At 50.9% G+C, this 13585-nt stretch overlaps 1 protein-coding gene across 5 annotated transcripts in view; it reads left to right on the forward strand.

The window, feature by feature from the left end:
- The first annotated feature begins 6973 nt into the window (after nt 1-6973).
- The window catches only part of Mark2 (microtubule affinity regulating kinase 2), a 68995-nt gene continuing 62383 nt past the window's right edge, over nt 6974-13585 (forward strand). Inside the window, exon 1 of one of the 5 annotated variants that reach the window (XM_048361224.1) lies at nt 6974-7108. Coding sequence is in view for 4 of the 5 variants with exons in the window: in XM_048361226.1 (XP_048217183.1) it covers nt 11116-11169 (54 nt within the window). In the remaining variant the exon portion in view is untranslated. Of the gene's footprint in view, nt 7109-10529; nt 11170-13585 lie in introns of those variants that run through there. The other 4 variants (XM_048361226.1, XM_048361227.1, XM_048361221.1 and 1 more) reach the window with 4 other exon arrangements.

The following is a 13585-nucleotide window of genomic DNA, read 5'->3' on the forward strand; positions in this document are numbered from 1 at the left end:
CTCTTACCTCCAATGACCCCACCCCAAAGCAAGAAGTAAAGCCGTGGCTCACGTGGCACAGCACTGGGCTTGAGCACAAAAGCCCAGGGACAACATCCAGGCCCCGAGTTCAACCCCAGGACCAGCATTAAAAAAACAAAAAAAGAAAAGACCCCCTTTCCCTGGAACCTGAGGAGGGCAGACGCGGGAAGGTGGGGCAGGCCCTGCCCGAAGCCTGTCCCGCTCCCCTCCTTCCTCCCCTCCCCTCCCGCAGCCTGCCGTGGCCTCCCTGGGCGGCTGGAGCTCCCTCTGCATCAGGGTGGCCCCAGGGCCTCAGCCACAGAGAGGGGAGCTCTCCTGCTCTCCTGGTCCTTCTCCACACTGGGGACTAAGCCCAGCACCTAGCCTAGCCTAGGTGCCCGGTACCTAGACTACCGAGCTATCACTTGAGCTCCACTTGAGCTCTTTAGTTTTGTTTTCATTTTGTTTGTTTGTTTGTTTGGTGGTGGTGGTGGTGGTCCTGGGGCTTCAAAACTCTGGGCTTGGATCACCATGCACCAAGATCAACTCAAAATGGATCAAGGACCTCAACATCAGACCTGAATCCTTGAAACTACTGAAGGACAGAGTAGGAAAGATGCTAGAACTTATAGGCACAGGAAGGAACTTCCTGAACAGAGTCCCTGGGGCACAACAGATAGGGGAGAGACAAGATAAATGGGACTACTACAAAATAAAAAGTTTCTGCACAGCTAAGGACATAGCCACCAAAATAGAAAGACAGCCAACCATATGGGAAAGGATATTTACCAGCACAGCAACAGACAAAGGCCTAATATCCATCATCTACAGAGAACTCAAAAAACTAACCCCCTCCAAGCCCAATACACCAATTAGGAAATGGGCAAAAGAGCTAAAGAGAGACTTCACAGGAGAAGATATAAAAATGGCAAAGAAACATATGAGGAAATGTTCAACATCCCTGGCAGTAAAGGAAATGCAAATAAAAACAACCCTGAGATACCACCTCACCCCAGTTAGAATGGCCTATACTCTGAACTCAGACAACAACAAATGCTGGAGGGGATGCAGGGAAAAAGGAACCCTTCTCCATTGTTGGTGGGAGTGCAAATTAGTACAACCACTTTGGAGAACAGTATGGAGGTTCCTCAAAAAGCTCAGCATAGACATATCCTATGACCCAGCCATACCACTCCTAGGCATCTATCCTGAACAACAGGCCTCAAGATATCAAAAATACATCTGCACTTCCATGTTTATCGCTGCACAAGTCACAATAGCCAAAATATGGTAGCAACCCAGATACCCCTTCACAGATGAATGGATCCAAAAAATATGGTACCTATACACAATGGAATACTACATACCAATTAGAAATGGTGAAATATTGGTATTCACAGGGAAATGGTCAGAACTTGAACAAATAATGTTGAGCGAGACAAGCCTAGAACACAGAAAACAAAGGGGCATGATCTCCTTGATATATGACTGTTGGGGGGGGGCACAGTAGAGACCAGGTCTGGGAAACCAAAAACTGCTTGTCAAATGGTATTTCCCACAGATTTGGGTCAGCGACCCTACATTATGTAACTAAAACCAAACAACTACTCAACACATAAAGGTCAAAAATTGACCTCTCAGTGGATCACAATAGCTCAAAAGCTATGTATGTATGTTCATATAAGACAAGAATAAGCAAACTCTATTGTTGACGTTACATTTAAAGTCTTAGGCGAATTTCTTTTGGCATATGCCACGTGGCTACTGTGTATGTTTTTGGTACACTGTGTATTGTATATATGTCTACCTGACCTAGGGAAGGGAAAGAAAAACAGGGTGTAAGATATCACAAGAAATGTACACACTGCCCTATTAGGTAACTGTACCCCTTTTGCACAACACCTTGTCAAAAAATTTTTAATTAATAAATAAATTTAAAAAAAATTAAAAACTAAAAAAAAGCAAAAAAAACCCTCTGGGCTTGGGCAGTGTCCCTGAGCTTCTTTTGCTCAAGGCTTGCATTCTATCACTTGACCTACAGCCCACTTCTGGCTTTTTTTTTTTTTTTTTTGGCCAGTCCTGGGCCTTGAACTCAGGGCCTGAGCACTGTCCCTGGCTTCTTTTTGCTCAAGGCTAGCACTCTGCCACTTGAGCCACAGCGCCACTTCTGGCCGTTTTCTGTATATGTGGTGCTAGGGAATAGAACCCAGGGCCTCATGTATACAAGGCAAGCACTCTTGCCACTAGGCCACATCCCCAGCCCCACTTCTGGCTTTTTCTAAGTACTTTATTGAAGATAAGTGTGTCATGGGTCATGGACATTCCTACCTGGGCTGGCTTTGAACTATGACCCTCAGATCTTAGCCTCCTAAGTAGCTAGGATTACAGGCCTGAGCCACCAATGTTCCGCTTAATTTTTTTGTTAATTTTTTAAATGTGACAGTACTGAGGCTTGAACTCAGGGCCTCTTGCTCTCACTTTGCTTTGGCTCTCTCTTTTTTTTTGCTCAAGGTAGGTGCTCTGCCACTTGAGCCACCCCTCCACTTCAGGCTTTTTGGTGGTTAATTGGAAACAAATGTCCCATAGACTTTCCTGCCCAGGTTGTCTTTGAACCACGATCCTTAGATCTCAACTTCCTGAATAGCTAGGATTATAGTTATGAGGCACCAGTGCCTGGCTTGGCCTTAAACTCTTGATCTTTGTCCCTCTGTCCCCCAAGTAGCTGAGCTTACAGCGGGGAGCCACTGTGTGTGGCCAGCACTCTCCTACTTCTTCATCCTGTTCTGTTCTCTTGGGGAGTGGGGGAGATATGGCAGAGGAGCTTGACTCAGACACTAGCCAGCACTCCTCCCATGAGCACAACGGCTGGCACAAGCTGGCCGGGGGCCCCAGGCTCTGCCTGAGCATGTTTCCTATATGTACTCATTGTATTCCCACAAGTCAGCTGTATGTGGGAGGCACCATGGTCTCCATGCAGCCCATGAGAGGACCGAGGAAGAGAGAGGTTAAGGAGCCTACCCAACAGTGCATACTTCCTGGCTGCGGGTCTGCGATTCTGCCCCTGTTCTACTCTGCCTCTCACCATTCGCATCCCCAAACCCACCATAAAGAACCAAGCCAATCTAGGCTTCACTTCCTTATTAGTAACTGGGGGGAAATAACGGCACCTCTCTGCTCGTTGTTTGAGAATTCGATGGGAAATTACTGCACAGTACACAGCTCTCAAGACGCACTAGCCAACCAGGCAGCGGTGGCTCACGCCTGTCATCCCTGGCTACTCAGGAGCCTGAGATCTGAGAATTGCCTAAGCAGGAAAATCAGAGAGACTCTGAAGCTGTTGTGGCTCAAGGGTAGCCCTGGATGAAAAATCCCATGTTCACAAGAAGACCTGAGTTCAAGTCCCCAGCACCCACAAAAACAGACACTATAGCCAAACCAACAATGGAAGCAGAGCCACAGTTCTTGCCTTGTGTAGCTTAGGTCCCAGTCATGGCTATGCCTAGGAAATGTAATAAATACATTCTCTCACCAATTCCAGTGCACACATTGGCTCATTCTGACAACTCTGCCACGTCCTTAGCTCCGTCAGTGACCACAGAGCCCATGACAGGAACTCAAGAGATGTCCAGACGTAAAGCTCTGCCAGACAGAGAGTCTCTGGAGAGTCAGAAGGTGACAATGGGTCTTGGGTTGGGAATGTGGCTTAGTGGTAGAGTGCTTGCCTAGCATGTGTGAAGCCCTGGGTTTGATTCCTCAGCACCACATATATAGAAAAAAGCTGGAAGTGGCGCTGTGGCTCAAGAGGTAGAGTGCTAGCCTTGAGCAAAAAGAAGCCAGGGACAGTGCTCAGGCCCTGAGTTCAAGCCCCAGGTCTGGCAAAAAAAAAAAAAAAAAGAGCTGGTCTTGCCCCAGCTGACTCTCGATCAGAGGGCAATTCTGGACTGTGTTATGCTGCAAGAGGACATCTGTCCAGAATGTACATGTCCTGAGAAAAAGAGCTACAAAGTTTCCAAGCGATGAGAATGAAATTATCTGTAAACCTAGCTACTCAGGAGAGAGATCTGAAGATGGCGGTTCGAAGTGAGCCCATGCAGGAAAGTTCATGAGACTCTTTATCTCCAATAAACGACCACCCAAAAAACAGAAGTGATGCTGTGGGCTCCAAGTACTCATGCACTTGAGCACAGCCTGGCGCAAAAGATCAGGGACAGTACCTAGGCCCAGAGTTCAACTTCTAGGACGGGCAAAAACAAACAAAAGCTTCTTCAGTGGGCACTGGTGGATCATGTTTGTAATCCTAAGTACTCAGGAGGCTGAGATCGGAGGATCATGGTTCAAAGACAACCCAGACTAAACCACTTAGAAAAAGCCAGAGGGGGCTGGGGATATGGCCTAGTGGCGAGAGAGCTTGCCTCGTATACATGAGGCCCCAGGTTCGATTCCCCAGCACCACATATACAGAAAACGGCCAGAAGTGGCGCTGTGGCTCAAGTGGCAGAGTGCTAGCCTTGAGCGGGAAGAAGCCAGGGACAGTGCTCAGGCCCTGAGTCCAAGGCCCAGGACTGGCCAAAAAAAAAAAAAAGAAAAAGCCAGAGGTAGCACTGTGGCTCAAGAGTACTAACTTTGATCAAAATAAGCTCAGGGATAGGACCCAGGCCCTGAATTCAAGCCCCAGGACTAGCACCCTGGGGTTTGAACCCAGAGCCTGAGCACTGTCCCTGAGCTTTGTGCTCAAGGCTAGCACTCTACCACTTGAGCTACAGTGCCACTTCCGGCCTTTCCTGTGTCTGTGATACTGAGGAATCGAACTCTAGGCTTCATGCATGCTAGGCAAGCACTCTACCGCTAAGCCATATTCCCAGCCGGGCCTTCCCTTTTTCACTCAATGCTGACACTGTTATTCCACCACAACTCTACTTAGGGTTCTTGTGATAGTTAATTGGAGACAAGAGTCTTAAGGACTTTCCTACCCAGGCTGGCTTTGAACCCCAGTCCTCAGATCTCAGCCTCCTGAGCAGGATGACAGGTGTGCACCCCCCCCCCCCCCCCAATGCTGGGGCTTTGGTTGCCCTGGACCCAGGGTCTATGGAGAAAGCACTCACCTTCAGTTTTCAGGTGAGGAAGCACAGAGTCATCCTTACCAGTGCTCTGCCCGCCCCCCCGCCCCCAGCCTGGAACACCCTACTGCTTCTCACCCTTCGCCTGTGGCTGCAGCTGCCAGCTCCAGACACCATCATCTCTCCCTGGAACCCAGACTCAGGCTGCCTTACTGCCAGGTCCTTTCGCTGCCCCTCCACCCAGCGGCCAGTCCCAGTCTCATCTCAGCGGGAGGGAAAGCCCAAGCCGTGGCCACAAGGCCTGGCTCCCCATTACCTCTGCCCTTTTGTCTTTCATCTCTGCATTCCTTCTGAGTCAGCCTTCATTCCTCAGAGAGGTATACCTCCTGCCTCAGGGCCTTTGTACTAGCTGTTCTCTCGGCCCCAGTCCTCTTCCTTTGGAAATCCAACAGAGCTAATACCTTCAACTCTTTGAAGTCTTTGCTTAAGGGTCACCTTTGAAGTGAGCCCTGTGCTGACCACCTCAAAGCTGCTCCTTTGAGCAGGGGGAGGGTTTGGGGGGGGGTGAGGCTCCGTGGGAGAGCCTGTGCTTAGCAAACTTGGGGGCCCAGGGTCCAATCCTTAGCATAGCAAAGAACAATCCAACAGATGAACTCACATTCAGAAAAACAGCTATATAACTTGTTTACCACTCCTTCACTTCTGGATCTTCTTAGTTGACTGCATTTGTTTTCCCTGGCAATTAATATTTGCCCTAATGTTTCTCAATTTTTATTTATGTATTTATTTCTTTTGGTGCTGGTCCCAGGACTTGAATTCAGGGCCTGGGCACTGTCCTTGAGCTTTTTTGGTCAAGACTGGGACTCTACCACTTGAGCCAAAGCTACACTTGTGGCTTTTTTGGTGGTTAATTGGAGGTAAGCATCTCACAGACAGCCAGGCGCCAGTGGCTTAGGCCTGTAATTCTAGCTACTCAGGAAGCTGCAACCTGAGGATTACAGTTCTAAGCCAGCTCAGGCAGGAAAGTTTGTAACTCTCATCTCCAATAAACTACTCAGAAAAAGCCAGAATTAGAACTGTGGCTCAAGTGGTAGAGTGCTAGCCTTGAGCACCAAGAAGCCCAGGGACAGTGCTCAGGCCCTGAGTTCAAGCAAAAGCTATTCCTAAAGGTGGAAACTTTGCCTAGTGGTTCACTGATGGGTCTGGAATTTCTACAACAGTGCCTTGCCCATTACACATAGTAAGTGCTCAATAAAGAGGCACCGGCCGGCTTTAAGGAGCATTGAATGTGAGATGATCGCTCATCTTTGAGGAGAAGTGGGTGGCTTTAGGGATTGGAGCAAATGGCAGCAGGACTGGACTTCGCAGTGCATCTGGCAGCTGAGAGAAGGTCATCATGAACAGAAAGGAATGAGCATGAAATCAGTTGGTAACTGACTGGGCAAGAAGGAGGGAGAAAGAAGTATCAGCCGGTGATATTAGCTGGAGATTAGCAAGGCAATTTGAGGCCAGGTTGCGCAAAAATTTGAATGTAGGCTAAAGGCTTCTCCTACAGCCAGGACTAACTGCATCATTTGTAGAGCACAGGGCAAAGTTAAAAAGAGGACCCTGGGGCTGGGGATATGGCCTAGTGGCAAGAGTGCTTACCTTGTATACATGAAGCCCTGGGTTCGATTCCTCAGCATATACAGAAAACGGCCAGAAGTGGCGCTGTGGCTCAAGTGGTAGAGTGCTAGCCTTGAGCAAAAAGAAGCCAGGGACAGTGCTCAGGCCCTGAGTCCAAGGCCCAGGACTGGCAAAAAAAAAAAAAAGAGAACTCTCTTGGTTAAAGCACACACATACACACACACACACACACACACACACACACACACACACGGGCAGCTGTGCACTAAATCAGACTCCAGAAGCTTCTCGGTATAAAGATGTCCTGTGAGTCTGCACAGGTCACATGCCAAGGAAGGCAGCCCTGTCTGCGACTCCCTGGAGATCCTATTTTAGAAGAGCAGAGATAGAATCAGAGCTTGACTTGAGGAAGATTCTGATGGCAGGTTTGGTGCCTCCGTGCTGGGCTAGGAGGGGAGGGGAGCTGGGGCTAGGTCTTGGGTGTGAAGCTTGGAGGAGGCAGGGTCTGTTTGGATGAGTGTGTGGGCCAGCGTGAGTGCAGTGATGATGTCCCTCCAAGCCCTTTCTGCTCCCTTCCCTGCTTTCCAGACCTTGGCCATGGAGGTGCCAGTGATCCCGGACTCAGCAATGTCTCCCTTTGGCCACCAGAGGGCAGATCATTCTTAAGGATTTGCAAATTTGGGGTGGGGGAGTGGAGTGTACTCTTGACTTCATCCTCTCTTTTTCTGTGTCTTGTTGGGTAAGTCTTCAGTGACTTCTTCTGCATCTAAAGAAGCTGGGGTGAGGAGTGGCGAGGTGTCTTAGAGTCCTGTTGCATAGTCCCTGGTGCCTGTTGCTTTAGGAAGTACTCTGCATCATTTGGTACTTTTTCTGTGTTTTTTTTTTTTTCCAGCCCTGCGTCTTGAACTTGACTTTGGTACTGTCCCTAAGCTTCTTTGGTTCAAGGTTAGTGTTCTACCACTTGAGCTACAGCACCAATTCTGGCTTTTTCTGTGATTAAGTGAAGATAAGAATTTTACAGGGGCTGGGAATATGGCCTAGTGGTAAAGTTCGCAGAAGCCCTGAGTTCAATTCCTCAGCACCACATATATAGAAAAAGCCAGGAGTGACGCTGTGGCTCAAGTAGTAGAGTGCTAGCTTTGAGCTAAAAGAAGCCAGGGACAGTGCTCAGGCCGTGAGTTCAAGCCCCAGGACTGGCAAAAGAAAAAAAAAAAAAAGGGTTTTACAGACTTTCCTGCCCCAGCTAGCTTCAAACCACCGTCTTCAGATCTCAACTTACTGAGTAGCTAAGATTACAGGTGTGAGCCACCAGTGCCTGGCTAAAGTAAGATGGCATGGTTGTTGGTTGTGGGGCTTGAACTCAGGGCCTGGGTGCTGTCCCTGAGCAATTTGGCTCAAGGCTAGAGCTCTACCACTTTGAGCCTTAGCGCCATTCCCTGGCATTTTCTCTGATGGAGGCCACCAGACCAAGGCTGTCACTCAAGGTATAGTAGTAGCTGGAAAGACATCAGTTGTCCAACTAATACTTTCTCCCCAATCTCCCAGCAGCCTCTCTGTTTCTGTACCTTTGGGGACCTGTTGCCTGAGTCTGTTCTTTATCTGGCTGTAGCAGGGATTCTGGCTTCCACCCACCTTAAGTCCCACTGGAGGCCAGTTCTAACACATTCAGGGTACCTGGGAGGGGCTAGCTTCGAGCTAGAGAACCGGCCAAGGCTACAGCTTCTCCTTAGTGGGACAGTCTGGAAGGAAACGAGGAGTAGATCCAAGAAACTCTTGTGAAAGCCACTGGTTCTCCAAAGCCGAAAAAGACCTATAAGCCCGTGAGTCCAAAACCTCATTTTCTAAAATTAATTAGTTTTTATGCTAGTACTTAGGCTTGAACTCAGGGCCTGGATGGTGAGTCTTAGCTTTCTTTTTACTCAAGGCTAGCACTCTACCACGTGAGCACAGTTCAACTTGTGGCTTTTGGTGGTTAACTAGAGAGAAAGAGTTTCACAAACTTTGCTGTCCAGGCTAGTTTCAAACCTTGATTTTCAGAGCTCGGTCTCCTGGGTAGTTAGAATTACAGGCATGAGTCAGTGATGTCGACTTTATCCTCACTTTATTAATAAGGAAACAGAAGAGCAGAGAAGGAAGGAAAATGAATATCTCCACAGGTTAATTCTTTATTTTTTGCCATTCCTGGGGTTTGAACTCAGGGCCACAGCACTGTCCCTGGCTTCTTTTTGCTCAAGGCTAGCACTCTACCACTTGAACCACAGTGCCACTTCTGGTTTTTTCTATGTATGTGGTGCTGAGAAATTGAACCCAGGGCTTCATGTGTATGAGACAAGCACTCTTGCCACTAGGCCATATTCCCAGCCCCTTCCACAGGTCAGTTCTTTGTGCCATTCTGAGGAAATATTATGTATGTTTGTATGTATGTATGTGCTGGAGATCCAGCCCAGGGCCTTCTGTGTTCTGTGTGAGCTGTACTATGGAGCTATACCTCCAAGGAAAATTGTCATTACTTTCAACAAGTTGCGCTTCCCTTTTCTATGAGTTTCTGTTTCAGAAGGACTAACTGCAATGTGAGTTAAGCTCTGAAATGATGTCTCCTGACTTACTTTGTAAGTGGGGCTTGAACTCTGGGCGCTGTCCCTGAGCTTTTCAGCTCAAGGCTAGCACTCTACCACCTGAGCCACAGCACCACTTCCTGTTTTCTGGTGGTTAATTGGAGATAAAAGTTTCATGGACTTTCCTGCCTAGGCTGGCAGGAAACTATGACCCTCAGATCTTGGCTTCTTCTTTTTTTTTTTGACAGTCCTGGGGCTTGAACTCAGGGCTTGAGCACTATCCTTGGCTTCTTTTTGCTCAAGGCTAGTGCTCTGCCCCTTGAGCCACAGCGCCACTTCTGGCCTTTGATATATATATATATGTGTGTGTGATATTTGATATATATGTATATATATGTGGTGCTGAGGAATCGAACCTAGGGTTTCATGTATAAGAGGCAAGCAGTCTTGCCTCTAGGCCATATTCCCAGCCCAGATTTTGGCTTCTTGAGTAGTTAGATTTACAGGCGTGAGCCACCAGCACCCAGCTTGTGAGACTCCTATTTCCACTGAAACTACCAAAAAAGCTGGAAGTGGAGCTGCGGCTCAAGTGGTAGAGCACTACTCGTGAACATAAAGATCAGGGAAAGCTTCCAGGCCCCGAGTTCAAGCCCCAGGATCAGCATCAAAAACAAACAAATAAATAAATGCCGAAACGCCAGTCCCTGGACGCTGATGGCAGGGCACAGAGCACTTGTTCGAGTCTTGGAGAGCCCTGTGGACAGGAAGCTAGTATGCAGAATAGGTGAGTAGAAGCCAGACGGTGACAGGTGTTGGACGGCAGGTAGACACAGGACAGACGAACACTGCACGGCGAGTAGGAAGTGTGGATGGCAAACAGAAGTCAGATAATGGAGCTGACTGACAGGACAGGTGGACAGGAGGAAGAGCCAAAGGACGGCCGTCCTGAAGGCATTGGCGAATGGCTTTATCTTCTAATGAAATCACACGCACGGGGGATCCACGCTTCCCATTCGAGGCCTGAAAATACCCGAAGGCTGACAGAACCGACGAGGCGGACGGACCCCCCCGGAGAACCGCACCGGGAACCGAGTGGTGCTGGGCGGGCCGCGGGTGTTGCCGGAAGTGGCTCTCGGCCCCGGTCCGCCGGGCGCCGGGAACGGGGGCGTGGCCGCCTTCGCACGCTGATTCTCCGGAGTGTTTCCGGAAACGGCCGAACGCTAACCGGGAGGGGGCGTGGCTAGCCCGGTGGGCGTGGCTCGGCGGCTGCAGCGGGCCGGGAGTTGCTTCGTGGGTTTCCGTAAACAGAGCCGAAGCTGTGCGTCGGGAGTCGTGGAGGTGTGCGCGTCCCCGGGGGTTTCCGTCTTCGGCTGCTTCCGGCCTTCTCCGGTCGTCCCTAGCGGGGAGGAGAAGGAGCCGCCCCCTCCCGTTCCTAGTTGCTTCGGAGGTTTCCGGCGGCGGCCGGCGGAAAGAGCCGAAGGCCGGCGGTGGTGGCGGCCATGTTGGGAGCAGCAGGTCCGGTGGCGGCTGCCTGTGTGCCGGGCGCGGAGCAGTGCGGCTGAGGGCAGGGGAGGAGCGAGGCGGGCGGCCGGCTGCGGCGGCTGAGAGTAGGCGGAGCGGCGCGGCCGGGCCGAAAGGCGGCACAGCCCAGCCGGGGGTCGGGGGGGGTGCGGTCCGGAGCCGCTCGGAGCCGGCGCGGCCTAGCCCGAGCGGCGCATCCCCGGGCTGGCGTGAGCGGGTGTCCGGCCTCCCCGCACCCCCGGCCGGGGCCCATGCGGCGGGTGCTCCTGCTGTGAGAAGCCCCGCCCGGCCGGGCTCCGCGCCTTCCCTTTCCTCCCTCCAAGCTTCTCGGTTCCCTCCCCTGAGATACCGGCGCCATGTCCAGCGCCCGGACCCCCCTACCCACGCTGAACGAGAGGGACACGGAGCAGGTAAGGAGCCCCGAGGGCTCCCCGAATTCTCTGGCTGGGCCCCTGCACCTGGCGGAGCCTCCTCCCTCTGCTCTCCTACTGCCGTCCCGCGGACCTCGGCCGCCCTGTCATCTGGCCACCTTCCCCGCACATCACCCCAGCGAGTCTTGACCTGGGACCCACCTTGTCCCGACTCCGGGCTGCACACTTGTCTTCCTGCCAACTCCCCGCTCCCCTCACCGCCCTCCTGCTCTCTTCCGTGTTACCTTCCCGGGCCTCCCCTTCTCTCCCCGCCCCCCCCGGGGCCTTTCTGGTCTTCTTCCACCCACGCTCCGAGCAGCCACCCTCCCGCTCCTCGAATAACATCCCGCGATTTGCCACGGGTCGTTGTCCACCTCTTCCTGCCTCTCTCTCGTTTCGCTCCCCCCTGCGCCCGCACCCCTCCTCCGCCTGCACCGGCTTCTCCCAGTCCTCGGTTATCGCCCTCGGGGTCTTTGCCCCGGAGTGTGTTTTTCGATGCCCCGTTCCCTTTTCACTTTTCCCATCTTTTTTTTTTTTTTCTTCTTCCCTATCCTGTTTCTTCTCGTTCCAAATCGGGCTCTCCCTCTTGCTTGCAACCCACCCGCTCCTCCCTCATCCCCTTTCCAAAACGGTGCGCCTACTCTTTTTGCTCATCACTTTCCCTTTTCGCCAAGAGCTAGCTCGCTCCCTGGTTCCCGGAGCTGGCATGTGTGTCGCTTCCGTGTTTCCCATATAGCTGTCATGCGCATAGTTTTCCCACAGGTTGCCTTTGGGGATTCAGGCGCTACTGCCTTCAGAGTCTTTGGATCCCCTACTTGTTCTCCCCCCCCTCCCTCCCCTTGGGGTTTGGCTTTTAAGTTTCTGAGCCTCTTGGGTCCCCGTCGTTCCCCCCCCCCCCCCCGCCTTCTCTTTGGGCTCAAACTCGGTCGTCTTGTTGGAAAAGAAGGTGTTGTAGTCTTGCTGTATTACCTAACCTGTTGCTCAGCCCTCCCTGTCCACATTATATCCCCATCTCTGCCTGCCTTTTGCCTTCTCAGGCTGCAATACAAAGCAGGATGCTTTCTGTCTCTCCTCTCCAGTGGCTGTCACTTCTCATAGTATCTTCCTCCTTGCCTGCTGCTTCCTGTTGCTCAACTTCACCATGTCTTCCTTACTATGCTTCTTAGTCAGTGTTACCTTTCATGTCCAATGAGTCTCCTCCCCTCCGCACAGTATATAGTTCCCCTGCCACCCTCCTGTCCATTCCCTTCCTATTGGCTAGTCTTTGTGATTCCCAGGAAACTCACGCATTTTGCATGTGCATTTCTTCCACTGCTGGTCAGTATTCCACAGGCTCACTCTTTCCCAGCCTGGCAATCAGTGCTCACACTTGTCACCCAAGCCTTTGCCTTTTCTGTCATCATCTGGCCTCAGCCCAGAGACTCCCCTGTCCATCCCTTCCCTTCCTTTCACCCTCTCTCTCTGGCCTAACTTTTTGGGTGAACTTTACTAGGCAAAATAAATAAATACACCTTGTCCTGAAAGAGACTTCTGCCCTGAGGCTGCAGTGCTTTTTGCATTCCTTCCCCTCATTACATCTTTTCTGTTTCCCTCTGGTTCTCTGTGTTCTTTGTAGTCAGGTGGGGTAGAGTGATGTTGCATTCCCTTGCATGTTAACGGCTGAGAAGTCTTAAACTCTTTTCATTTATTTTGCTTTTCTGTCTTGTTGCCTTGTTGCTTTCTTGTTAAACGGGCAGGTTGGGGCTCCAGAGGAGTATAGACAGAGCTTTTCTCTGCAGTGGTTGAGCCTTATTTCATATGGACTGTTTGCTTCTGGGGTGAAGTAAGGGCTGTGAGTGGGGGTGGGGGTGGCTAATTTGTTCCATCACTGGGTCTGGTGGCTGGCTCTACATGGGACAGAGTTCTTGATCTGGGTGCCTTGCTTGCCAGCTGGTTCTTTCCTGCTGGGATCCACTTTCTCTAGGTTCTTGTGAGGTTGCTTGTTTGTTCCCTTTCCTCTCAAAACCTTTGTTGCAGCAGGTAGACCCTGCCTGACCAGAGAACTTTCCCAGACTGTTGATGATGAGCTGGTAGGAGGAGACCAAGTGACTGGCACCCTCAGGCATTTGGGGAGTGGCTGGAGTGCCTACTTTCTCTGTGAGGCTGTGGGGGCATTGTGCTCTCAAGAGAGAGTAGCAGACTGCCTCAGTGTGGTTTCTTTGTGCTCTGCTAAATGTAAATGCATTATTGCCTATGTTTTTTTCTTGTGTTCTGTGCACTGATTTCCTCCCTTTCTTACATGGCTCAAGTACTACTGAGCAAGCAGTGGAGACTCAGAAGATGTCTACCGATCTCATGATAGCGAGTGATCAATGTTGGATAAGCTACTCTATGCTAACTTGGTTCAGTCCAGAGCAGAGGTTATATATGTTTTCAT

Source organism: Perognathus longimembris, chromosome 13, assembly GCF_023159225.1.
Source record: "Perognathus longimembris pacificus isolate PPM17 chromosome 13, ASM2315922v1, whole genome shotgun sequence".
Classification (NCBI taxonomy): Eukaryota; Metazoa; Chordata; class Mammalia; order Rodentia; family Heteromyidae; genus Perognathus; species Perognathus longimembris.